The sequence below is a fragment of the Clupea harengus genome, chromosome 14, assembly GCF_900700415.2.
Source record: "Clupea harengus chromosome 14, Ch_v2.0.2, whole genome shotgun sequence".
Taxonomy (NCBI): domain Eukaryota; kingdom Metazoa; phylum Chordata; class Actinopteri; order Clupeiformes; family Clupeidae; genus Clupea; species Clupea harengus.
In genome coordinates, this window is record NC_045165.1 from 16,193,762 (window position 1) to 16,219,956 (window position 26,195).

A 26,195-nucleotide genomic window follows, 5' to 3' on the forward strand; every position below is an offset into this window, starting at 1 on the left:
AAGTGGTGACTTACCCACAACCACAGTCTGTTCAACATAGGAGATACGAAAAAACTGAAGCAGGGAATAGGGGAATAGGAATGATGGAAAGACATATTAAGAGAGGGGAAAATCAGTGAGAAAACAACAACAACGGAGAGAGAAAGAGAGAGAAATAAAGAAAGGGAATTGTGTAAAGCAAGGAGCTAAAGCAAGGGATAGGCTACCCAGAATCCACACAACCAAACAAGTGGTGACTTACCACAACCACAGACAGTTGAACATCCTGATTGATGGATTCTGTGCTGTCATATCATGGTCCCTGTGTGCTTCAATGCCTTATGGAATAGTAACTGTGCTGTTGTGCTGTTTGAGTGCCTTAAAGAGGACCTATTCTGCTCATTTTCAATGTTCATAATTTTATTTTTCGGGGTCTACGAGAATAGATTTACATGCTTCAATGTTCCCTAAGCACATTATTTTTTTCTATTCACCCTTTGTCTGAAATGCTCTTTTAGAGCTCCTGTGTTTTTAAGGCTCCCCTCCCGATTATCCCAGAGTGCTCTTATTGGTCAGCTAGGCAGGCAAAAGGATTGTGTTACGAGATTGCGTCATCTTGTGACAAAGGAAAAGGGCTGGAATTCCAACAAGTACATGCACAAAAAGGTATATAACACTTACAGAAAGGGGAAAAAAAATGAAAAGCACAATAGGCCCTCTTTAATGTTATGGAATAGTAACTGTGCTGTAACTTATGATCTTTGATCTTTGCAAGCTGTTCTTATTCACTTCACTTAAGTTGTCAGGGTTTAAAGGAAGAAGCAAAGCATCATGATATTGTCCTTAATTCAACCTAATTAAAATTCTACTCCACGCGATTTCATGCCATCTCAGGCATTGAATTCAATTTAAATGTTATTTATTTATATAGCGCCAATAACAATTGAAATAGGCAGGGCTCAAGGCACCTTACAGTCTACCGTCCAGAGCCGGAACCCCCTAGAGCAGGGGACTTCAACCTTTTTCAGCCCAAGGACCCCTTGGCTGAGAGAGACACTGAGCAGGGACCCCCACCCCCGCCGCCCCAAATTTGGGCCTGATATTCATATAATTTATTTGGAACTAAGTGTCAGTCACACACAAACACACACACACACACACACACACACTCCCCTACACATTTTTGAACAGAATTACAAATCATCTGTGACACACAACTCGTTTCAATTTATTCTGTTTATTATTGACATTTTTTCTCCCTTACAGTTAGCCATCACTCTGTATTCAATTAGGGAGGGACACAAAAATGAGTAGCTTGAGAAGCTTAAGTATGGATGAAATATCTCATACCTAGTGAGAGATCTGACATTTGAGAATTCGTCATTCATGTCTTTGGCAACAACATTCTCCCTATGAAGCATGCAGTGAGTCATACATGGCTCTTGCACCGTCTGTGCACATCGCGACACATTTTGGCCAGGGTATATCATGTTCACGGAAAAAATTGTCGATCACTTTGAAAATCTCTGAACTTTTTTTAACTCCAGGCAGCTGCTTACAGAATAGAAATTCCTCCTGCATCTCATTTTGGTCGACAAATCACAAAAAAGCTAAAAGCTGAGCGTCGTTTGACACATCGGTGGATTCGTCTAATTGTAGTGCAAAATAAGCTGCCTTCGGGAGTTTTGCGACTAGTAGTGCCCTCACATCAGCTGCCAATTCATCAATAGGGCGGGCATTGGGATGCTTTTCAGTTTTTTCCCAAACATTGTTTTGCACATATCACTAGCTGTTGGCAATATTAAACTTTCCGCAATTACGTATGGCTGTTTGGTCTGAGCGACACGTAATGCAACTTGATGAGAGGCTTTTAAAGCTAGCTCGCACACTTTGGCTGATTGTCTCATCAAGGTCTGCTGGCCCTCAAAAGATTTTAAACGGGAGATATTAAATGTTTTTTTTTCTTTCAAGTGAGTATGGATTGCCTTTGAGTGTCGTTGCAGCTTTGATGGTTTCATAGTTTCGTTTGATAGCACGGAAGGGCAAAACACGCACACTGCTAATTCTTCACCATCGTTCTCTTTGTAGGTGAAGGCAAACTTCAGATAATTCTCTGAATATTTACGTGTCTTCTCCCGTTTGCGTTTTTGGCTGTTCATGGAAGGGGTGTTGGCATCCTCTGAAGGTAGATCATCTGAACCGCCATCAGTGGTGTCTGACGAGGAACTTTTGTTCCGAGAAATTACAAAACGATCAATTATTTCATATTGTATGGTTATGGCAGGTAACGTCTTTTGGCACCAGATAGCTAAATGTAGCTAAAAGTGCATATGTTACCATTATGATCAAATTATCGCGTGAAGACTCATGGGTAGCCTATGTAGGATATTATTTTTAAGGAATAGAAAGCATTTTTTAAGTTCTGTTTATGTTTATGTAGTCTTTTGGACGTTTTTAATTTTTGGAAGAGGGAAAAAATGCTTCAGATGAAATAATTTGGTGGACCCCCTGCAGTACCTCCGCGGACCCCCTTGGGGTCGCGGACCCCCGGTTGAAGACCTCTGCCCTAGAGCAAGCACTAAGGCGATGGGGGCAAGGAAACAGAAGAAACAAAGGCATGTGTCCATTCTACTTTCCATTTTGTCGATGGGTAGACAGTGATATCATTATTTATGCACAGCACGGGACCAGAACTACTGATTACTGAAATGCATATATACCTGTTCAAGAATGAAAACTAATAACTATTATCTCATATATAAAAAAAATTAATTCATGAAATAAAATAAAATAATAAAGAAACAATGTCAGTGCAGGAGTGTGGCAGCTTACTGACTTCCGTGGCCTCATTTGTAATAAAATGTGAAGCAATACAATGGAAAGCTCTTGCTATTGATTATCCTGCACACTTTTTTGATAAGAACCTTTGTGCCAGATAGCACAGACATTTCAAGCCATAGCCCCGTACCCCTTCATTGATTCTTTCCATCATGCTCATTAAGATTATTTCATCACCTAAAAAGTCATTAAGCCTTTTTTTCTCTATTTCTTTCTCTGGTCACCCACATCTTAAAGGCAGTGCTGGCTAGCGAGCAAAGAAAGAAAAGAGGACTAATTTAAACTGGAAGCATTTCTCAGCAGAAATCTCTTCCTCTTGGCCTCCTCTTCCTTCTCTCCTCTCTGTTCTCCCTCTCTCTCTGCCTCCCTGAGGATGAAGATAGACAGATGCGATGCTGAGGGGAATGAAGCAAGCCCTCGGCCGCAAGACAGGCAGCTGAATGGCTGCTGTAATGAGCTATCGATTCCCAAGCCCAGCTAAATGAAGAAATTTCCTCAACAATGTCAGGAGGCAACGCCGTTAGCAAAGCTGATCAGTGTTTTCAACCACCCCCCCTCGTCGAATATATCTGATTTCCCCCCTCTCACCCTTAACTACGTGCACTGATTTGCTTGCCGTGTAAATTGTTCGTTATGAAGATGGATCAGAAATGTTAGCTGTTCACATTAGTTTTTGTGTTCAGATGTTCAGAACTGGTTTAGCTTGCGACTGATGCTAAATTAAGCGTCCAGGTGGTTTGCTGCCGACCTGAGCTTTGACTGCGTCTGCCCGGCAGCTGGGTGTGTTATGCTAATGGCCGACAGCGCATCTGTTCTTCTCCCTACGATCGGGAGATGAGGGGACAGAGAGTGGGACCCGACAACACAGATGCCCCCCCCACACACACAGATACACACACACACACACACACAACCAACACAAAGACACGCACGGTTTCTGAAAATTAATTCTTACTTAATCCCAAAAGAGTGTCTACTGAGTCAATGACCTAAGCACGTCACTTAGTCTGTCACCAAGACTGTCTGTAGATACTGTAGGTGTTCTTCACTGCTGGTATTAGACCCAGTGCTTTTGATCAAATTATACTGCAGTTACAGAGTGAAGCTATATTCAGTACCTTTTATGTATAATCAGTTGGCCAGATGGATAAACTGGCTCATTAGTAGAGATGTCCAGCAGTGTGCTGTCATTGTAATATTTACTGAATGAAGAGGATCTAAAGAGGCTTTTGTAAGATCTTGTCTTTAGAGCCATTAGTTCTGTTCACAACGAACCATAAATTAGGCATTTTGCCCCCTCTTTACCAGTGAAATCTAACTGAAAGATAAAGCTGTGATTGGTAAAGTAGTCAACATGACACAGCATTTTTGTTTCCTAAACTCTGAAATTTTTTCCACATCTGTACCCAACAATCTTTGTGCCTGCGTCATGTTGCCCAAACAGGCTTGATGTACACTCCATGTGGCATTCGGTGACAGCATCTGGAGATTCCTCCAACACAACAATTGCATCAGGATGCTATTCCTGAACTCTGTTATATTTTGTTCTAAATCTGGAGCCTGTGTGTTGTCTTGTCAGTTGGCTACTGGGACTGGCTATTAGCTGTGATTTATGAGTGTGACATCCACCTGAACACACCTGGTCAGTGGTGACAAGTGAGAGCAAAACTATGGCACCAGACCCATAGCACAAAGCTAATTTACTAGGAAAAAGATGTGCTAGTCCTTTAGCTCCAGGCTAATTTGCTGTAATGGACAAAGGACTGCTAGCTCTTTGGCGCCAGGCTAATGTCATAGGATGAAAGAAGGCTAGTCTTTAGCACCAAGCTAGTGTAATGAGATAAAGTGGTGCTAGCTGCCTTTAGTGGCAGGCTAATTTGATAGGCGAAGGGATGCTTGACAGCCCTTCATTATTATTTTAAAAATGGAATATACAAGGGAGAGTGAGAACATTTTTGAACATTTTTACATTTTAGCTATAACAGTATATCAAATATAAGGACTGCTGTCACACCAACAGTAAGGGATGCGCATTGTACCATACTTCATGGTCATTAGGACACGTTGGAATATCAGTTACTTCTCTTAATGTCATGGTAAAAAAAAACAGTGGTTTATTGTGTGAGAGTAATTGCAGTTACAATTGCAATTATCTGAACATTTTGTCTAGTTCCCCTTCAGAAACGATTTCTATAATAGACCAAACATTCAACTCTTGGCGTTTGCCAATCTAATTCCCCTGCAAGGTATCTGTCAAGTAGGTTACTATCACCTTCAAATATCTCAATGGAATATATTTTAGTCTGCCATCAGAAAAAGGCTTCAAGGCCCCAGAGGCAGTGAAGGAGCGTTCCCCCGTCCTTTTCCACTGGCATCAGGGCCTGAGTCCGGGTTCTGTCTCTTGTGCTGTCAGCCAGCTGGCAGGCTGGGCATTAGTTCACACTGTACCAACACGACACCTACCTGACACCTGTCGTCATGGCACTTGTGCGAAGGCGACAGCAGTGCAAGGTGGGGAAAGTGTGTGTGTGTGGGTGTGTGGGTGCAAACCAAGATGACCTAATCCAATTTACTCCATGTCCGCTGTGTATCCTACATGGAGCAGTCCAGGGGCGCGACCCCAAAAATCCATTTCTGCCCATGAAGCATTGTCATCGCTGTTACGGGACGTTCCGTCCTGCTCCAGCTTTGGCTCAAGCACAGGATATGTTACAGTGAAGGATGGCATCACGCATTTCTGGAATGGCAGCATGGCAAATGTGAGCGATAAATCATCTTGACCTGTGCCCACTGTAAAACGAACACTCTTAGTATATTACCTCTTGTAAAAGAAACAGGAAATTTTATACCTTGACAGAAAGAACTTAGCACTTAGGACCCATGTGAATTGGGAATTGAATACTTGACCTTACTCAACGACTGAAGGCACTTTTCTGCACAAAATTCATGTTCATGCATACACACAAAAACACACACACATGCACACATACAGTCATATACGTCTGTATACGTCATATACGTTTCTTTTGTGGTGTTCTTGGTCTTTGAACCAATAATGAGGTTAAACTAGTATGTCAGCTATCTCCTCTACTTAGCCATAAATTAAGTTGATGGCACTGCCAAGAAGATTAAAATGATCAGGGAGGGTAGTCCATGCCCTGATCCTGGTGTTGACATTAGTAACGTATGTCCGAACTGCATCAGCACAGATCCAATAACACACACTGAAGTTACTGATCCGCAAACCGGGCGCTGAAAGCCAAGACCAATTTTAGCCTGGACCTGCTTGTCAGAGTACATCCATACATGTGTTTGTGGCTGTCACTGTCTGAGTGGGTACTTCCTGCACGAAGAAGGCCCTCTCCAACATGCTCTGACAATTAGCAACCCAAACGACAGGAGTGGAACTGCTGTATAATTTAGGAGGCTTCGCAAAAATTTGTCAGAGCTGCATTGTTCTGGGAAAAGGGAAAAGGCAGGTTGTACTCTCATTGTGTGACATTAAAATGACCCCATTTCCACGGGAACATCAGAAGAGCTGTTTTTTTTTGGCTCTCGGTCGTTCTACTTTTTGAAAATGGACTTCTAATGTCTAACTGAATCACTCTAACTCACACATTTTTTTTTTTTGCTCAAGCTTTTAGTCTGGGTTCCATCTGACGGTCGTGCAGTACGGGTGAATCTTTAGTCTCGATGCCTCACTCTGAGATAACCATTTGTGTTCAGAGACGCTTGCTTTTCTGTCTCTCCTCTCCCTGCTCCTGGCCTCTAACTGCCTTGCTGATCCCAACTGCTCTAAGCCCGATGTCCAATATTGACGACAGAGCCATTCCCCAGCTCATAAAAGATTCATGCCACTTTAACAACCTCTGCATCTGTTCCTTGCCACGAGCACAGACCGGGAGATATCTCGGCTTTTATTAGGACTTTGTTGCAGCAGAGTCAATGATGTGTGTAATAAAACAATGTATTATTCTGCTACGGCAGCAACTAAGCAGGCTGACCAGGAAATGCTGAGTCTTGGCTGGGAGAAAGGCGATATATGTCATGGGTCAGGGATAGGTGTGCTAGATGGTGATGCATTTTCTCACACCCTAAGGCTCTTATCTCTGTGCTCAGTGTCAGTGCAGATAGACATGTGCGCACGCGCACACACGCACACAAACACACACGAACATGCACACACACACACACACATACACACACCACACATCGGTGCCTGTAGGCCCGCGCCTCACCAAAAGGCTCAACAGTGGTATGTGGCGTTCCAGACCCCCCCCACCTCCATTCACATGATGGGTTAGGACACATGTGTGTCAATACCAGGGACAACAGATACACCTCAAGATACGCCACAAAAAAATGTCCCATGCTTATCTCAGTGTGAATGATGCCCGACCTAATTGTAAACAACAATCTCACTATACTATGACATGCCAAGCGCATTATCCAGGGTAAGGGGTGGGAGGGTTGGGGCGATAACCTCATCTGGAGTATGGACCCGGGTAAGGGTAGGAATAGGATAAGAACCCGGGTTAGGGTAAGGAAAGGGGGTGTGAGAGCCCTCCGGAATTATGTACTGGATAAGGGTAAGGAATAAAATGGGATACAAACTGTAGGCCGTAGGCCCCCAAACATCTGGCAACAACAGGCTTCTTCACATAATCCCCAAGTAGTCTGTGAGGGCCTCAGCCATAATTACTGGCTCACTTTTTCAGCAGTCTCTGACAACTCATTTAGAGGTCCTTTGAGTGACCGTCCTTGATGACCAAAAATTCATCAGAAGCGCTGTGGTTGATTTAGCTACAAAGCCTCTAACACCTATCTACACTGGTCTTGTGTTTGCTTGCCAACCTCATTCCCTCGCTTCCGCTACGAATTCCGCATACTTCAGCTTCTTCCTTTCAAATGCTTATATAAGGATTTGTATGCTCACACCTGTGGTCTGGCTAAAGGCTTTCTTACAGTATGTCGCCCAGGGGTTCTCACATAAGATTCTCACAAGCTGATTAGATGGATCTGAAGCTCTCTTGATTCTAACCTCAGGTGCTGGTCGTGTTGGTGCTCTTTGCTGTGTTGCTTTCCTATGCCGCCCCAGGTGTCCATCCCTGCAGTTCTGCAGTAAGATTGGACAACAGTCCACCAGACCAGCACACTCCTCAATTTTAGCCCGAACATGCTTCTGAGTGTGCATCCGTACATTTGTTTGCATGTGTTTGTGACTGTCACGGTTGACTGGTCACTTCCAGCACAAAGAAGGCACTTTCTAACATGCGCTGACCGCAGGTGATTGCAGTGGAGGTGGTTGTGGTGCTCTTTAATGTGTTGCCCTGGTGGGTGTCTCTGCAGTGTTGCAGTAAGATCGGGCTGCAGTCCACCAGAACTGTCCAGTGTGCTGGGGAACATTAACGAGAGTCGCTGACGGAACACATTTCCACATTTTTATGTGCTTTCCCAAGGAAATTAGAGCCTGTGATTGATTCCTGATGCACCAGAAATTGCACAGCAAGAAGTTGTGGGCATATAAAACATAGTTAGGGACTAGCTCTGCCGATTGGCAGTTCTTGCCTGCTCATTTTCTTTTCTGACGCATTTCTTTGTCATTACCCAGTGCCGTCAGCTTCCCTCTCTCTCCCCCTCTCTACGTCCTTTTCTGTTTCTCTCTCTGTCTCATGTCTCTCTCTCTCTCTCTCTCTCTCTCTCTGTATGTCTCTCTCCCTCTCTCTCTCTCTCTCTCTGTATGTCTCTCTCTCTCTCTCTCTCTCTCTCTCTCTCTCATTCTTACAGCTTCCATCATGTCAGCCCTGTATCTCTGCCTTGGTACTTGTCAGCAGCTTGTAGGCTACTCCGCCTTTCCTCTCTCAAAGGGAATTTTACAGCAGCACCATTACCTTCAACTGTTACATTTGTCTCAGTGCAAAGGCTCAGACAAACTGGAGGTTCAGCCACAGTTCATATGGACTAAAGATAACCCCCCACCACCACTCTCTCTGGGACACTCACACTCTGTGTACCAGTGATGTGTGAGTCTTGACTCACCTGGATCGGTTAACGAACCTGGGAGTGAAGAGTCTGCGTCCCTCCGTTAAACTGGATCATTCACCTGGATCCATTTACTAACCTGGGAGTAGGGATGGGCATAATTAATCGACGATCGATTAATTGATCATTAAGAATTTCCTCGATGAAATTATTTTTTCATCGATTAAAACTAATGCATGTTCTGTTGCGTAGTGTGCGTGTAATTTATTTATTTTAGGGCTGTCAAAGTTAACGCGTTATTCTATGAGATTATTGTGGCGGAGATTAATGCAATCAAATATTTGAACGCAGTTAACGCAACTTTGTTTACTTCCGGTGCGCGTTGACCCGTGGCACGAAACCGCCCCTTGTCTGCAGAGACCGAGACGGTAGTTGAAGATGGAGAGAGCTGAGGGATTGTTGGGCGGAAAGTTTCTGTTTAAGAGGCAAAATGACAGAACAATCGACAAAACTAAAGTTGTATGTAGCATTTGTCAAGCTGAATGTAGCTATCACAGAAGCAGCTCGTGTTTAAGTTATCACCTTAATGCAAAGCACCCGACAGAAAGCAGTCCCAGGTTAGATGGTCGCCAACCCACACTCCACGACTTCTCTAGGAAATTAACTAGACCAGTCCGTGAAAAGGTTACCAACGCTGTAGCAGTTTAGGTTGCGGGTGACTGTCGGCCCATCAACATAGTTGAAGACGGTGGGCTGACTGAGGTGATTCGAATTGCTTCAGGGGACAATTCTTACGATTTACCGTCGAGGGGCACCATTGTGTCTCGCATACATTCCTTGGCTGATGGCGAGAGATCACGAAAAAAATACAATTAAACAACAGTGTCTAAAATACACGCTGTCTGAAGTGATTACTCGTTCATTTATAAGATTTAGTCTTTAGAAGAAAACAAACTTTTAATCACGATGAATCTAGATGAATGAATTTCAAAATGTGAGATTAATTAGTTAGAGAGAAAAAAAAACGAAGGTCAGTTGTGTTTATGAGCACCGGCTTCTAGCTGTCGGCTCCGCTGCTTAAGAGTACAGCAGCGCATATTTTCAAGTGTAACCATTGAACGGATCCCGTTTAACTGCCACAAGAGTTGTCCATCTTGTAAGTTTAACTGCCACAAGAGTTGTTCATCTTGTAATAAATATCTCAATGAGGAAACACGCTGTGTTTTTTCTATTTTCACTGCATTTTAATATAGCCTATAAATAGTGAATTTTAATATAAAAATATTAATGATTAATCGAAAATCGATCGTTAATTCTCCCGACGATCGATTAAGACAATTTAATCGAATGCCCATCCCTACCTGGGAGTGAAGAGTCTGCGTCCCTCCGTTAACCTGGATCGTTTCGGTCCTACACCTGCTGCTAACCCCAGGCGAACAAAAGCCCTTTGAATGATAAGTGTATTTGTATTATACTTTGGATTTGTAATACTGATGTAATACTTCAAACATCACAACATCACCAACAAAACATTGTGTCCATCCAAAAAAAAAAAGGACACCATCAGTAACGGCAAGCAATCCCCATAGGGGCGACAGTGGTACAGGAGGTAAATAAGTCGTTTAGTAATCACAAGGTTGCTAGTTCGATTCCCTGTCGAGGCGTCCTTGAGCAAGACACTGAACCCCTAATTGCTCCTGATGTGCAGTGTGCCACCAGTGTAAATGTAAAATGTGTATACATTGTAAGTCGCTTTGGATAAAAGCGTCTGCTAAATGACTAAATGAGCCTTTAGAAAATTCAGTTAAAAATAATGTCTATTTTTCCATAGCAGCTGTTCAGTCAGTCACTCTCTCTGGAGCCGATAATTGACAATTCTCTACTTTGTTTTCCGTGAGTAGCCTACTTGTTGATCTTCTGTTAGTGACTGACTTCAGCAAGTAGCTGCCAGAAGTTCCATAATCTCTCGTAAACATAAGGAGTTGGTTGCCACCACAAGTCATTGTTTGCCTCAGGGGACACAGGTCAGCTGACTGAGTGGATCTGGAGAACTTCCTGTAGAGCCAGAAACGTAGTGGACTCAAAAAACGCTGATCCCAACCTTTATCCTGGCTGAGTGAATCATCGTAACTTCCTACACCCTGCCAAACACAGCAGATTCACTGATCTGGACTGCGTGAGTGGATCAGGGGAACCTCCTCCACACAGCACAAAATATATCAGACTTGCAACACGTGTCACTGTTTCACTTTTAGGGACAGTTAGACTGGTAGTGTGGATCAGTGGCAGGCTCTGTTCGAAATAGATGCACACAGTCCACAGACTGACAAGACTGCAGATTTGACTATTTCATCCAGCCCACTTTAAGACAAATACTACAATTCACAGATCTATGTAGTGAGTGACTCAGAAGAACTTGAGTCTGTAAAACGAGTTTCCCACTCCTGATAACCATCTGGGCTTTGTTTCTCAAAGCCTTCTTAACACGTCATTTGTTAAAGTTATACCTTAAGCCCTACCTTAACATTTTAAGGTATTCCCAGAAAGTCCTTGCCCAAGTAGCCTATACCCTCTAAGACAGTGGTTCTCAAAGTGGGGGGCGCGCCCCCCTGGGGGGGCGCGAACACTCTCCAGGGGGGGCGCGATGTCACAGACGGAGAAAAAAAAAAAAACTAAGTCCGACCTGTCACTGGTTAGTGAAAGCTCCCTCAGTGGCGAAATGCAAGGGGCTGGACTGACCCAAACAAATCAAATACGGTTTTGCTCCTGATCCACCAATCAAAACGGAGTTTTATCATTTGAACGCGAGTTGCACCTAAGTTTCCGAGTATAAAAAAAAACCGCAGGCATTGGTAAGCGCTCACCCTGAGACGACTCTGCAGTTTGTTCAATTTCTCTTGTTTCCTGTATCATTCAGATATTCATTGCTTTATAAACAGTCTTTTTAAAGACTCACTCCTTCCTTAGTAATACCTTACTGCGCTTGCAGTAGGTCTATTCGTAGCCTATTCTAAGGAGTAATTTGCTCCAGTCTTTTGAAAAAGCTCGTAGCCCCGAGAGCTAGCCTAGCTAGCTACCTTTTTCCAACTGCAGCTAGCCCTTTTCTCCTTAACACCTACCTTTACATTTTTGTATCATCCACCGTGTTGCAACAAATAAAACACCAGCACTTGAATACTATTTTGTGCTGTCCCTGTCTACATTGTGTACAGTTAGTTTTGTTTGGAATCATTGCCTAGCACAGCCTTATCCTTATCCATGTCGTTCACAACCACACATACAAGAACACGACGTTGAAATTAGAACCTTATTAACTTCACACACACTGTATCAGCAAACAAACACAACTATGGACACGTTTCTGATTCGTAAAAGTCAGAAAGAGAAGCCTGTGGACTTCTTTAAACATGAACGTGATGGCCTCCAGCAACAACGAACCACCATCTCCAAGCAGCGTCTGGAGGCATCTTATGTAGTTGCTCATAGAATTGCTAAGCTTGGCCAACCCCATACAATTGCCGAAACACGGATTTTGCCGGCCGCGCAAGACGTGTAGAATAGGAGCTAAACTCAGCGCAATACTTATGTCAAATGACATTGTATCACCCCGAATATCAGAAATCAGTTTGGGTCCTATTTCAAAGAGGACTACCGTTCATTCGCCTAAGTTCGGGATCCATTTCTCTGCTCAGCAGACGAGCTGTCAATAGACATGAAAGAGCAGCTGAAGAGTGACAGTAGACTTAAGCATCTCCCCTATTTCGTCATTCTGGATAGCAATGATCAGCTTTGCGACATAGCCTTAAAAATGCGCCTCCTTTTCGCGTCGACATATTTGTGCCAGGCAGGCTTTTCAAGACTGACTGCGCTCAAAACTAAATACCGCAACCGCGGACAGATCGAGGATGACCTGAGGATATGTTTGTCAAACATTGCCCCAAGATTTGAGAACCTTTGCAGTGCAAAGCAGGCTCATGTCTCATGTCTCATTGACAGACCTGTAGGATTTTTTTTGTAAAGATCACAAGAGGCCCATAATAATAACAGTATACAATAATAATAATTGGTCGATAATCATTAATTATAATAATAATAACATAATGATGGTGATAATAATGAATAGCCTACTAATAGGCCTACTATTACTGATAATAATAATAATAATAATAATAATAATAATAATAAATAGTTATAATAATTTTCTGTATGGGCCTAACAATAGCCTAACCTTGGCATGTCAGGCCTATCAATAACAATATGCTATCTATCTATCTATCTATCTATCTATCTATCTATCTATCTATCTATGGTGGTGTAGTTGAGGGTGGTGGTGGCGGGCCGCGCGCTGGGGGGGCCCCAACTACCCCTAACCAGCTTTGGGGGGGCCCAGCTTGCAAAAGTTTGAGAACCCCTGCTCTAAGAGATACTTTCGGAAGGTTGATCTGGACCAGTCTTAGCTATACCTTATGTAACATAGTTGTCAGATAAAACAGAGGTTTAGAGCCTAAAATTTTGTGTTAGTGACTGGACATATGCAGTAACTGCAATGTAAGACCAAGATATGTGTGCATTTCATTTTGTGCTTCATTAAATAAAAAGAAAACAGATCAATATAAGTTAATTCGCCATTCAATTTGAATCCCTTGCGATCAATGAATCAATGAATCTAGCCCACAGCCGTCCTTATTTGGGAACTTTTTTTATTTTGACTTGCATAGTATTTCTTGTTGATGTTCTTTTTTTAATAATGATCAGCTGTGCTCCAATCTAAGTCATGCCCTTCATACTCATCTCACGCATGCTCAAACCTACTTGAATTACAATAATCAATGCCAGAAACATGGATTCAGCCTCTTGAGGTACAGTATATGTAGGAAGGTTTAACTGAGGGGAATTCTTAAGAGATGATTTGGGAAACACGCGTAGAAAAGGATACAACTTTAGTACGGTATACCTTTCAAGCCTTTGTAAAAAAAAATACTAAGAGACACCGTTATTGGGAAACACCAATACAACACTCCCCTGACAGCTGGGAGTAAGTGTCAGTTTTTCATGCTCATGCATAGCGCCTAAGTCCCTTTTGTGCTGTCAGGAGATCGCACTGGGGGAATATATATCAAGGCTGAGCAAAACAGGCGGGGTGGAGGCCAATCTACTTACAGCTGCTCAATCTGTGGGGACCTGTGTTTTTTTACATTTTATTTCACTCTTAGCACACAGCATCATTTTGAAAGTAAGGCACAAATCTACCTCTCTGTGTATCACTGAAATGCTTTAGCCTTTGAATGATTGCTTTTTTGAAAGTGCTGGTGAAGCTGTATGCATTATCCAGTGCAGTGTTTTTTTTCCCCCTGCTAGTATTGCTATGCATTGTTTGTGAGATGGAAAACTAGGGTTGTGGTAATTGTAAAAGTTTACAACTTCTGTGATGAAGTATGTCAGATACAGCCATGCCAATTTGGCTTCCGTGTGCGTTGCTGTAGAAAAGACAGAGTCCAGCAAAAACAATCCTTCCTCCTCTTCACACCAAAGGTGCAATGCGAAGTGGTGCAACGATTTGTCAGTTTGCTTTTCTAAACCATGCCGGCAAAGTAATATGATTTGCAGCAGCACAATGCAAAAAAAAAAAGTTTGCATAATGCGCTACGCCAGTATCCTGTCATAGATGATGGATAGGGTGTTATGGCAGCAAACGTTTGGATGGGAGTTCCCCCCCTCACACACACACTGTGAAAGCCTTTGACCTGATTGGCCGATGAGAGTGTTGAGATGCCAGGTGATTGGCAGCGGTAGTTCAGTCAGGACCACTCTCGTCTAGTAGCAAGCTACAATTTATTAGAGTATTGAGAAGCATACAGTTATCTTTGGTGGAATGGCTTAGTTCGAGGGGCTTCTGCTCATCATAGTGGTAAGTAGAAGTGAACAGTGTGTTCACGAGAGAGATAGAGAGAGAGGCACACCATTCTTCCCTATTAACATGTGCTTAGTTTTAACACACAAAGATGGTAAACTGCTTAACCTATATCACGCATACCCAAATATGGATGGATATGAATATGATCATTTTGAAATCTTTTTATAAAATATTTTGCTAAAATCTGTGATGATGAACTTGCCAAACACTAAACATTATTTTAATAAACAAGCCAGGTGGATGTTTTCCCACCCTTTGATAACACTTGAGGTAATATTTGCCCTTTGCAGCTTCTCCCAAAGTTCCCTATCTTGGATTGATAAGGGATACATTTAAGTTGAATTACACGAAAAGTGCAATGAGATTGGTTTAGAAGTAGGCTTGTCAAACAACAAGGGTAGTACATTGATATTTAGAATGGGAGTTCTGAATCACATCAGGATGACATTCATAACAACACAGTCAGACAACACATCTGATCGACATGCACAAAAACACAGTTAAACGACAGGGAGAATGACACATCTGATCGACATGCACAACAACAACACAGTTAAACGACAGGGAGAATGACACACCAGGACGACATGCATAATGACACAGTCAAATGACAGGGTGTCCGACAAGATGACAGAAGTAGCCTCATCTTGTCAAGTTGAATAGTCATAAACAAATATTTTGTTCAGATGTTTAGGCGACATTGACAGTGTACATGTCGACATAATTTTGGCCCAAATGGAACCCCATAGATGAAGCAGGTCAAGTCATAAACCTTGGTATTTCAAAGTGCTTTACAAATGAACAAATAAAAGACATTTTGAGATTTGAAGAAAGGTAAAGTACCTTAAAACACAGTGTGGTAATTGTGGTAATGAGTGGTAAATATGTGGTAATTGAGCTCAGCAATGATCCTTATTTCACAAGTACCATGTACAGGGTAATTTGATATCTCCATTTCACCTGAAAACAGTTCAGTAAATGTGATCTACCTTAAGCCCAGCTATTTGCTTCAAAGGCGGTAAAATGACACAAACAGGCGATGATAGAGGCGTAATTTGCTGCTGCGGCGTGATTGATTACGCCGACCGTAATCATGTGCAGCCCAAGAGCAGATGTCTACTGTGCAGGCAGGTGTAAAGACACACCAGCATCTCTGTGTGTGTGTGTGTGTGTGTCTGTGTGTGTGTGTGTGTGTGTGTGTGTGTGTGTGTGTGTGTGTGTGTGTGTGTGTGTGTGTGTGTGTGTGTGTGTGTGTGTGTGTGTGTGTGTGTGTGTGTGTGTGTGTGTGTAAGGGAGAGAGGAGAGAGGGTGCCTAGGAGGAATCTCACAGCACTGTACTGCTGCAGGGAACAAGATGAGGCTAACCTTACACTACACCACACAGCACAGCACAAACACATGAGGAATATGACACGAGTGAGAGTGGGGTTGGGAAAGAATAACCCCATGGCTGTGATTCGGCTGTAAGCGTGAGGTCGGAGGTTAAACGGAAACTTCAGGATTTTTTTTAACCTGGGCCCTATTTTCCCATCTTTTTGGTTCCAAATTTTTACTAGGGACATAAAATCGCTCCGGTGTTGAGTTAGAACTCTGTAACCTGCAACCACGAAATGGCTACACCATGTAATCCTATGAGACATGCATCTGCGTCAAAGTAAACTGCTGTCATGTTTACTTGTGTCTGTTTACCTCAATAACTATAAAGAAACGGTTTTACAGTCATTTTCTACTGACACATAAACTACAGAAACTGTAGAAACCGTCATTTTCTAGTTCATTTTCAGTAATTGAGGTAAACAGACTATCTGGCTAGACTATCTCTGTAGGGATCCTTTTCATGTTGTCAGACACTTATAATAACATTATGAGCCTGTCAGTGGTGAAAACAAGCGGTTTAATTGGATGCGGACTCTTGCCTCATGGGATTACATTGTATAGCTGGTTGTCAGTTATAGTGTTGTAACTCAATACTGGACTGATTTTAATGGTGTTTTGTCCCTAGTAAACTGACTGGACTGAAAAAGATTGGGGAAATAGCACCCAGGCTAAAGAATCCCAAAGTTTCCTGTAACACAACACCAAAGTGAGAGTGAGTGGGGGGTTGGTAAAGAGTATCCCCTTGGCTGTGATTCAGCTGTAAGTACGAGGCCAGAGGTTAACATAACATAACACTGTAAGACAACACAACTCATAAAGCTGTCATGCTCACTGCCCCCAGCAACCCCCCACACGAAGCAGAGAGAAAGGTTCCATGGGTGGAGTTTAATTTATGGTCTTATGGGAGAAAAGGACAGTAGGGCTGATGTGTGTATATGTGTGTGTGAGAGAAGGTTGAAGGTTTGAATGCTTGTACATCATGGTGTTTTTTTAATGCGCATTAAGATGTCTTTAATTGTGCTGTGGTGCCTATGCGTATATATTTGATTTGATCGTGTATATTTGATCAGTATGTGCAGATGTGTGTGTGTGTATCAAGTTAGCTTTGTCTCCTTGTGGTAGTTCTAATGCATCTAGTTGCGTTGAAGGTGTACAGGTGTGTGTGTGTGTGTGTGTGTGTGTGTGTTTGTGTTAGTGAGTGTGTGTGTGTTTGTGTTAGTGAGTGTGTGTGCGTTCTGTGTAGCACCTCATTCGGCTCATCTCTTTGATGAGTCATCTGAACAAACTGCTCGGCCCTCTGATCTAAAGCGGCCCATCAGCCCCTCCTGTCTGAGTCACCGCATGTTTCCCAGAGACCTGGGGACCGCCACACATCTCTGACTCACCCGGGCCATCAACTGCTTTGATCGGAAAGCTTTTAGCCAGTTGTCGGAAAGAATGTTCAAGAACACTGTTTACCTGCGAAATGTCTCGCAATTTGTCTTTGAAATGAAATTGATGGCTAACCTCTAAGCTCATAATATCTAACCTTTTAACCTCTAACCTTACCAGACGTTTTTGAACATTTTGGACACAGCGATCAATGACCCCTTTTTCTTCACAGGGTCCAAATTGATTATTTTCCAACAGAAATAGTGTGACACCCGTGGACTACAAATCTAGTCTAGACAGATTGAGATGAAACGCAGTATGGAAACGTAAGAAGGATGTTTATTAAATGGTTTTTCAGGCACCTGGCAGTTAAAGAAGTTAAACTCTGAACGGTGGAACTTGAACGACTATCAGGTTTCAGAGAGTGATCATATGTGCCTGGAAGACATCTGCCCTTGTCCGTAAAGGCAGTGGATATTCAGTTTGGGGCCACGGGATTTAATCTTATGGCTGCCTACAACTGTGTTAAGACTTAGGTAGACAAAAGCAGTGCCCTGCTGTTGTGGAAGTATAAAACGTACATTACACAGGGGTGTGAAGCTGGGTGATACATTGTACTTGCTGGATACACTTAGATCCAAGTCACGTTGTCTCCAAAAAGCCCTGTTCTGAGTTCATTCATATGGACAATTTGTTGTTGGAATGATTTGTTTTCTGAACAATGAAAACAAAGTTGAGGTGAAATAGATAACCGGCAGAGAGAAGAGATGGAGGGGAAGGGAATTAAGGATGTTCCACGTCTAGACTCAGAGAGGCGTGCAGAATCTGAAAGCAGTGCGAGCCGTTGACAGAGGCAGACCTCAGGAATTACAGGAGAAATATAAAGAATACGTGAGCAATTCTGTAGTTGCTCCTTCAGCTCTAAAACTTCGTTCTTGTTTTCCCCAAAATTGTTCACCTGCACCAATTTAAAATACCCTCGTATATGGTTAGATATTGGGTATTTGCAGTGCACTCACCAAACTAGTGAAAAAATGTCATGAAGACATCTGGTCTTGTGGTTCACAGGTAAATACCCCAATGCCCCACCTGTGTGTCCATGGTTTTCCAAATGTGCGTGTGTTGTGGGTGGGAGGGGCAGTGTTTTGCTTGGCCTGGGAAGCTATTGGAGCTTGTGACTGACCTTTGCTCGGGTTAGCACTTTTAGGTAAGGTACCCCTTGGTCAGATACCCCTTTCCCTCCCTCCTTCCCTCTTGGGTCTCTATCTATAGATGTTTGCGATGCTGTACTTTAGTTGTCTACCACATGGCTCCACCACCTCGGATCACTTTGCCATCGATTCGCCAGATTCCCTGGCTCCCAGGATCAAGCTGGGGAAGAGTTAGTGGAGAGAGGGGAAGAAGAAACGAGAGCTCTTTAAATAAAGGAGTCCAGCGACATGAGGTTGAAGGCTCTACTTTATGGTTGTACATCTCTCAGCCGATAGGGATCTCTGCCACTATAAATCTCCCTTAAATGCCGCCTGAGGTGGGAGGGAGGAAGGGTGGAGGTAGGGGTGGACGAACATGCGGAGAGCACTCACTACCTCTCTAGCAAACACACACACACACACACACACACACACACACATGAGCACACACACACACACACACACACACACACACACACACACAAGCACACGAGCACACACACACACACATACATGTACACACATACTGTACATGTACACTCTCACACAGACACACATGCACACACAAACAAACTCAGGTTCTGACGTGTTTGTGTTGTGGGCCTTGGGTGGCCAACTGTATGTGGTAAAAAAAAGACAGAAAGATTTACTTCATTTTAAAGAGGTGACAGATTTGTGACTCTAAGATATGTTGGCAGAATACGGCTCGGGTTCCTGACATGTCACACGAGCCTGTGTCGAGCTTGATGGAGAGCGCCACATGCTGAGTTACGAGATAAACACTAGCTACCTGCTGGTGTGTTTGGAAATACACTGCGCAGTGATTGGCATCTGTCTGAGCTGAGGAAGCTTCTTAAAAAATGTGTTGAAGCAGCCAGTGATCAAACTGGAGTTTTACTATACAGCATGGTGCCAGAGTGGAATAGTTCTAAGTCATATTTGTGCAATGTCCTTAAAAGATGCAGTGGTGTTTGCAAGGAAGCTGTCTTTGTGAAAATATTAAATAGATGCAAATTCTCTGTGACTATTTGAGTGAATAATGTCCAAACCTATTTCAAAAGTTTTCTTTTTGGGTCCCTTCAGAAAGGAATTTTTGCAGTTCCTCTGGTAGGCTACTCCTTTACATAAATTTCATAAATGTTGATAGCTCTGCTCCACCCTCACTATGGAGAGACTGAGACAGACTTTTATTGTTTTAATTTTACTTTTGAACATTGGTAGTCAATCATTTGAACTACAGAGCACTTTGGGTCAACTCATGTTGTTTTTAAGTGTGCTATATAAATAAATATGACTTTGACAAACTCAGAAAAAAACAGGAGGAGTTTTTAGCAGACAAGGAGACAGGGTGAGTTTAAACCCACACATTAAAATTCAAAGCGTAACATGGTCTGTAATGGGAAAATGTAGTCAGTTTTGTGGATCTAAACTCCTGGAAAATGTTTTAGAAAGAAGACTGCTTGTCTCAGCACCCAAAATGTTCCCTATCTCTGGAAGATTACACTCCGAAGCAGAGTTGGCCATGAAACTGTGTAGTTTATGTTGATCTACCTTACGTGTACATACTCACACAGAGAAAGAAACAAAGAGGATTGATGAAGGAAAGACAGAAACTTTTCTAGAACATGGATCAAGGCTTGGGATTATACATTTACCACTACCATAAATACGGTGTGTGTAAACCCTGATTTTTGCGTGAAGCCAGGTTTCATTGTAGTTCCAGTGGTGTGAAAGGTACTCACTTAAAATGTTATCGTGTTATAATCAGGCACAACCAGACCCCTCTAAAGATATCATCCAAAGACTGTACTTTCTACAACCAGCTCATAGCAGTTAAATGCTGTAAACCTGAAGAGCAGACTCACACCTCTTTAGTAGTACAGTCATGGGAGTGTAGTGGCTAGGCAGGTGCAGAAAGCTTTGTAGAGGTTATATTCTGCAGAGAGTGAGGTTGGTGGGGGGGGGGGGGGGGGGGGGGGGGGGGGGGGATTGATGTAAGTCCGGAATTGATGTCCAAGTTGAGAGGATGTGTCGTGAAGCCATAAGCATGCTTTTAGCTATGGCCTTTTAACTCAACACTCTCCGGGGCCCTCAACGCATTATGCATGTGCGAATGCACTTTGTTCTTTGAAGGCAAGGCTAGGTGCTGCTATGCCCCTGCGTCCTTTGAAGGGATGAGAGGTGAATATCTTCCAAACAGAAGGGCTTAACTGGCCTCCCCCTTAGCCAGCGAGAGCAGCAGTTTGTCTTCTGTGCTCTAGGAAGGTGCAGAATATTGAATATTTGCTCAGTTGGTAGTGTCACATCATAGGGGTTATCATGAAGTTTGTGCTCTAGATTTGACTACTCATCAGTAAACTAGTGGCAAGTCTCCAGTTTTGAATTCTGTATTTCCAAGGTAACCAGCACTAAGTGCAGAATGTAAGCTTTTTTGAATGAATTTCATACTCAGTTTACAGAATGGGATGGAAAGAGAGAGAGAGGGAGAGGGAGAGAGAGAGAGAGAGAGAGAGAGACAGAAGGAGCACATCACAAATCAATTCCCCCCTCATCAAAAACAAGCTTCAGCGCATCAAAGCCAGGGTAGAGTATGTAGCGATTGGCCTGATTTATGGTGGAAGGCTCACTGATCACTCAAGTGACTAATAGTTCTAATAGATGATAGCTCTTTGAGCCTTGCATGTTTCAGCAGTGTTCCTCAGTTTGTTTTCACCAATAGAAGCTGTAGAGATACCTATGGTCTCCATTAGCACATTATGCTTAAGACTAAATTGTTAGCGGTGCATGAGAAATCCTAAAATAGATGTGGATGGATAGCTGGGGAGGAATGGTGCCCAAATGCTCCATAAATTCCAAAGACTAAAATGTGACTGAAATACACACACCCTCTCTCTAATACACACACACACACACACACACACACACACACACACACACACACACACACACACACACACACACACACACACACACCTTGTACCCCTGTACATCACCGTACCCTACAGTCACAGAAACAAACCCCACGAAAGCTATGCAGATCGATAAAATGTACAGTAACAACTAACAAACCAAATCCACACGCACACGCACACGCACACGCACACACACACACACATACACGCACACACACACACACACACACACACACACACTCTCACACACACACACACACAAAGCACAGTGTAGTGCTGCATTGTGGCCTCTGCAGCCCCTAAGTGAATGCTGCAGTAGGCTGTTGTGCAGCGTCTCTCCTTACCACCCCTCATCCGCTCGGCTCTCTCTCATGGCAGCCCTGGTGCCGCTGGACTTCTGGAAAGCCAGACACTGCTAACCTCCATCGTCAAGCCTCAAATCACCTCAGTAGGTTACAGAAACCAGTAGCCTACCCTTGTTTTATTTCAGTAGTGGGAGGACCACAGCTGCGGTATTAAGTATGCACTATTAAGTGCACTGGAAATGCATATAATTCAGGATGATATCATGTATCCATATTGATCCTGGCATTAGGTAATACTAAGCTTGACTCTGTTGCTTGTGTCAAGTGTGAGGTTATATATAAGTATTAAAGCAAGTTTCTGGTTTTGGATGGAATTGGATAGTTTGGCTTTGAAACTTAATATATTGTGTCTTTTAGAATGGTTTTAACATCCCACTCTTACTCTAAAGCTGTCAAATGATTGTAATTAAATGTATCTGTTTACTCAACATGATGCGCTTTTTTAAAATCACGTCCTGTAAAGCTGGGTTTTGGGGAGCGCTTGCTCATAACCACAGGAAGTGAAAAGGCACAGATCCGTTTATCCCGAGCGGCACCAGCCCAAAGGGAGCCACGTTACATCAAAGCCGCTAAGAGTTTGTTTTGTTAGTTAATTATTTCCTTAAAAAACCCTGCATGCTCTGATCAATTACCTCAGCCTCGTTTTGTGGTGTAAGACACACCGAGGATGTTAGACTAACTTGTAGCGCCCATTCCTTTCAAGAAGTAGCTCTTTTTTTGATGATATCAGGAAAAACACACATTTAAGTTAAAAAAAAAAGCCAGAAGAAAAAAAGAGCTTAGACGACTGCTCTAATGCATTCCTTCACATTATTAAAAAAGACTAAAGCATTTATTGGTTACTCAGAGTGCTGCATTATAAATGAGAATTACATAGGGATGTTTTAACAGCTGGAGAGTAAGTGGTGTTCCTGTGCAAAATATGTATTTACTGTGTGTGTGTTACTTTAACAGCATTAGCAATATAAGATGTTAAGCATATATAATATGTTTAAGTGCTCATAAACATCACACAACACTGTTATTGAAGAGTGAACATTAAAACACCAACCATTATTTAAAATGGCATCATTAAAAAAAAAAACAACAACATATCAATCCAACAGTCTTGCAGTGCTGATAAAATATGCTATATGACAGTTGAACTGGTCTGTCTGTCTCTGGTCTGATGGTTTTCTTTTTCACAGTATAAAGTATAAAAAATAGCACTGACAGAATGCAGATATATGTTCTGTGGGCTTGCATGGTTAAGCAGGTACAACTGTTGCCCCCAGCTTCTCCGGGGTAAGAGAGGGCAGAAGTGAAGCCCTGCTGGGAGTGGGGGTCACTGCTGGGAGCGGTCCACTGCCTGGGCGAAGATTCTGCGTGAGACAGAGACGGAGACAGATATGGAGGATTGATTTATTGACGCTGTGGCTATACTCAGCCTGCGGTAACCTTCTGTTTAATCTCTGACAGGATGATGAGGTGGTGCTCCAGTGTGTCGCCTGCATCCAGAAAGAGAACCGCAAGTTCTGCCTCACCGCAGAGGGACTGGGGAATCGCCTCTGCTACCTGGAGCCCACCTCAGAGGCTAAGGTAAGGCTGACTGTCATACCCCCTCACCCCCCCCCCCCCACACACACACACACACCCACACCCCTCTGCTACCTGGAGCCCACCTCAGAAGCTAAGGTAAGGCTGACTGTCATACCCCCTCATCCCCAAAAAGAGGAGAAAACAACATATCATCATTATCATCATTGTTTATTCAGGGAGAATTGACTGAGCACAGGGCTCTTTATAATAACATATCATATAGATGTTTAGTACCTGCCTGTTTAGTACCTCCTGTGCATTCCTAGTGAATTTCCTTGTGCTGTTACACTGTCGTAGGCTACAGCTTAATTTTGGAGTGTTGAATGGAGAACATGGCACTGGTAGGGGTTGGGAGAGGAGGGGGGGGTGTCCACTGGTAGTGTTGCAGGCATGCACCGCCAGGCTGGAAGCCACCTCGCTGTCATGGTGCCCACTGCGCCGCAGTCATCCGGGTACACGCAATGCACAGTACACCACAAGCCATGAAGCCATTGGTGGCGCACTACTGGAAGAGGGACTTCTCAGGACATCATTCCCCTTCTTTAATCGTGTAACAGGCTGATTGATTAAAAGCTGGTGGTTCCAGAGGGGTGGAAAGATACACCCGACTCCAAGTCAGTCCAGTCTTGCCAGAGGCGCCAGCTTTTCTGTCAGCACTTAAACATCTGATCTGCTCTGACCTCTTCTCCTCGCGCTCAACAAGTCTGCTGTTTATTTTTTGCTTGGATGAGGATTAGTGTTGTATCCCTGGTATGATCGGGCTCTCTGGCAATTATGTCTGGCCTGAATGGAAACTCGGTCGTAGGGGCTCTTGTGCCTACTTGATTAGCTGGGTGAGTGTGGTTCAGGGATGTAGGCAGCTTGTTAAGGGGTTGGGTCACTTCTCCCCACAGTGGTACTCGAGTATGTTAGGCATTTTGGAAAAGGTGTGTGTGTGTGTGCGTGTCTGTGTCTGTGTGTGTTTGTCTGTGTGTGCGTGCGTGTGTGTCTGTGTGTGTGTGTGTGTGTGTGTGTGTGTGTGTGTGTGAGTCTGTGTGTGTGCGTGTGTCTGAGTGTGTGTTTGTGTGTGTGTGTGTGTGCGTGTGTATGTGTGTGTGTATGTGAGTCTGTGTGTCTGGGTGTGTGCGTGTGTCTGTGTGTGTGTTTATGCGTGTGTATGTGTGTGTGTCTGTGTGTGTGTGTCTGTGTGTGTGTATGTGTGTGTGTATGTCTGCGTGTGTGTGTGTGTGTGTCTGTGTGTGTGTATGTCTGCGTGTGTGTGTGTGCGCGTGTGTGTGAAATCTCAGTGGACACACAGCTGCTAGTGTTGGGTCATGATTGTTCATGGGTGAAGGGAAATCAGGGACAGCACCTATTTTAAACAGTACCTACTCAGAATCGGAACCATCCCATTTCCCATTAGTACTCTTTCGCCACAAAAACACCCCACCCCACTCAAACACTTTTTTACGACTGAACTCCCTCCAGCTGATGGGTTCCTTCAGAGATTGGGGTGTGTGAAGCACTCGTCTAAGCAGATCAAAGATCACTTCATCGCTTGCGTCTTCCTGTTGCCATCTCCATGGTGTAGACTGCTGGAAAAGACACAGAGACAGATAGAGGGAGAAAGAGATAGAGAGGTTGAAAGAGTGAGACAGAGAGAGAAATTGAAAGAATCCCAGGACATAGCTTGGGCACCATGGTAACTGCATGACTTTGGAGGCACTCTCCTGTTAGTCCAGCTCTCAGAAACCAAGGAAATGATAACGAGAAACAAAGAGAGAGAGCAATTAGGGAGGAAGAGACAGAGAGAGTGTACTCATTTGGTAATACAAGTGAATATGGTTGCCTTTCCTCATAACGCTTCCAGTTAAGAGTATGGCATCTCCATCCAGTCAGTTATTACATATGCACTACTGTGTTGTAAACCCTGTATTGTGTAAGTCAGTGCTGCAGTATCTACAAGGATGCAACAGTCTCCACATGGGTATGGAGATTTCACTTAATACACCACTCAATGTCCAACAGCAATTAGCTGAGGCAAGCTGGCTTTCAGGATTGCTTGCTCAGTGATGTTGCCAGGTTGTCAAAACGGGTGGTTATTTTTCCCCCTGAAAAGGGGCCTTTTTATGTTCTACAGAACATGGACTGACGTCAAAAACATCTCATTCATGGGATAGGGCTTCCTCTGTATTTGAATAACTTTCTGTAGAGATGGAAAAATAAATGCTTGCTAGATTATGTATCACTGTGGTCAGCCTGTGTAGAATGAGGTTGTTAATTATATCTGTAAAAACTGGTATACTGGTAAATGGATGAAAAGGACTGTATAGGGTGAGGTCCAGGTATGGAGGTGTCGCCCTGGTGTGTCTGCAAGAACACCTCTGGAGTCGGAATGCAGTTTATGGGGTTACGTTGATATTGTAGGCAGCACAGCAATATTCCTGAAAGGAATAGGAAACAGGTCTAACATCCACTACTAAGCTGTAAACAAAGAAGCAAACTATTGCCGTGCAGACTCCTCTGGTGAACTGACATAATCACGAGATGCTGTGAAAACAAATCTCTGCCATGCGCGCTGGCAATCCGCTAGAGCCTTTCTAACAATATCTGTCTGTCTTGTAGAATTGCACAGACTGCAGTCTGCTCTTCACATATATCAATAATATTTCATTTCACAGACAAAGTATGGAAATCTGAGCTTAGTGTT

The 26,195-nt window shown here is 43.4% G+C and overlaps 1 protein-coding gene across 1 annotated transcript in view; it reads left to right on the forward strand.

Annotated features, from left to right (window-relative positions):
• The window catches only part of LOC105908186 (ryanodine receptor 3-like), a 180,959-nt gene that overhangs the window by 9,682 nt on the left and 145,082 nt on the right, over positions 1 to 26,195 (forward strand). The window contains 1 exon segment of the mRNA XM_031580909.2: positions 23,387 to 23,506. Within this exon segment, the coding sequence (XP_031436769.1) occupies positions 23,387 to 23,506 (120 nt within the window).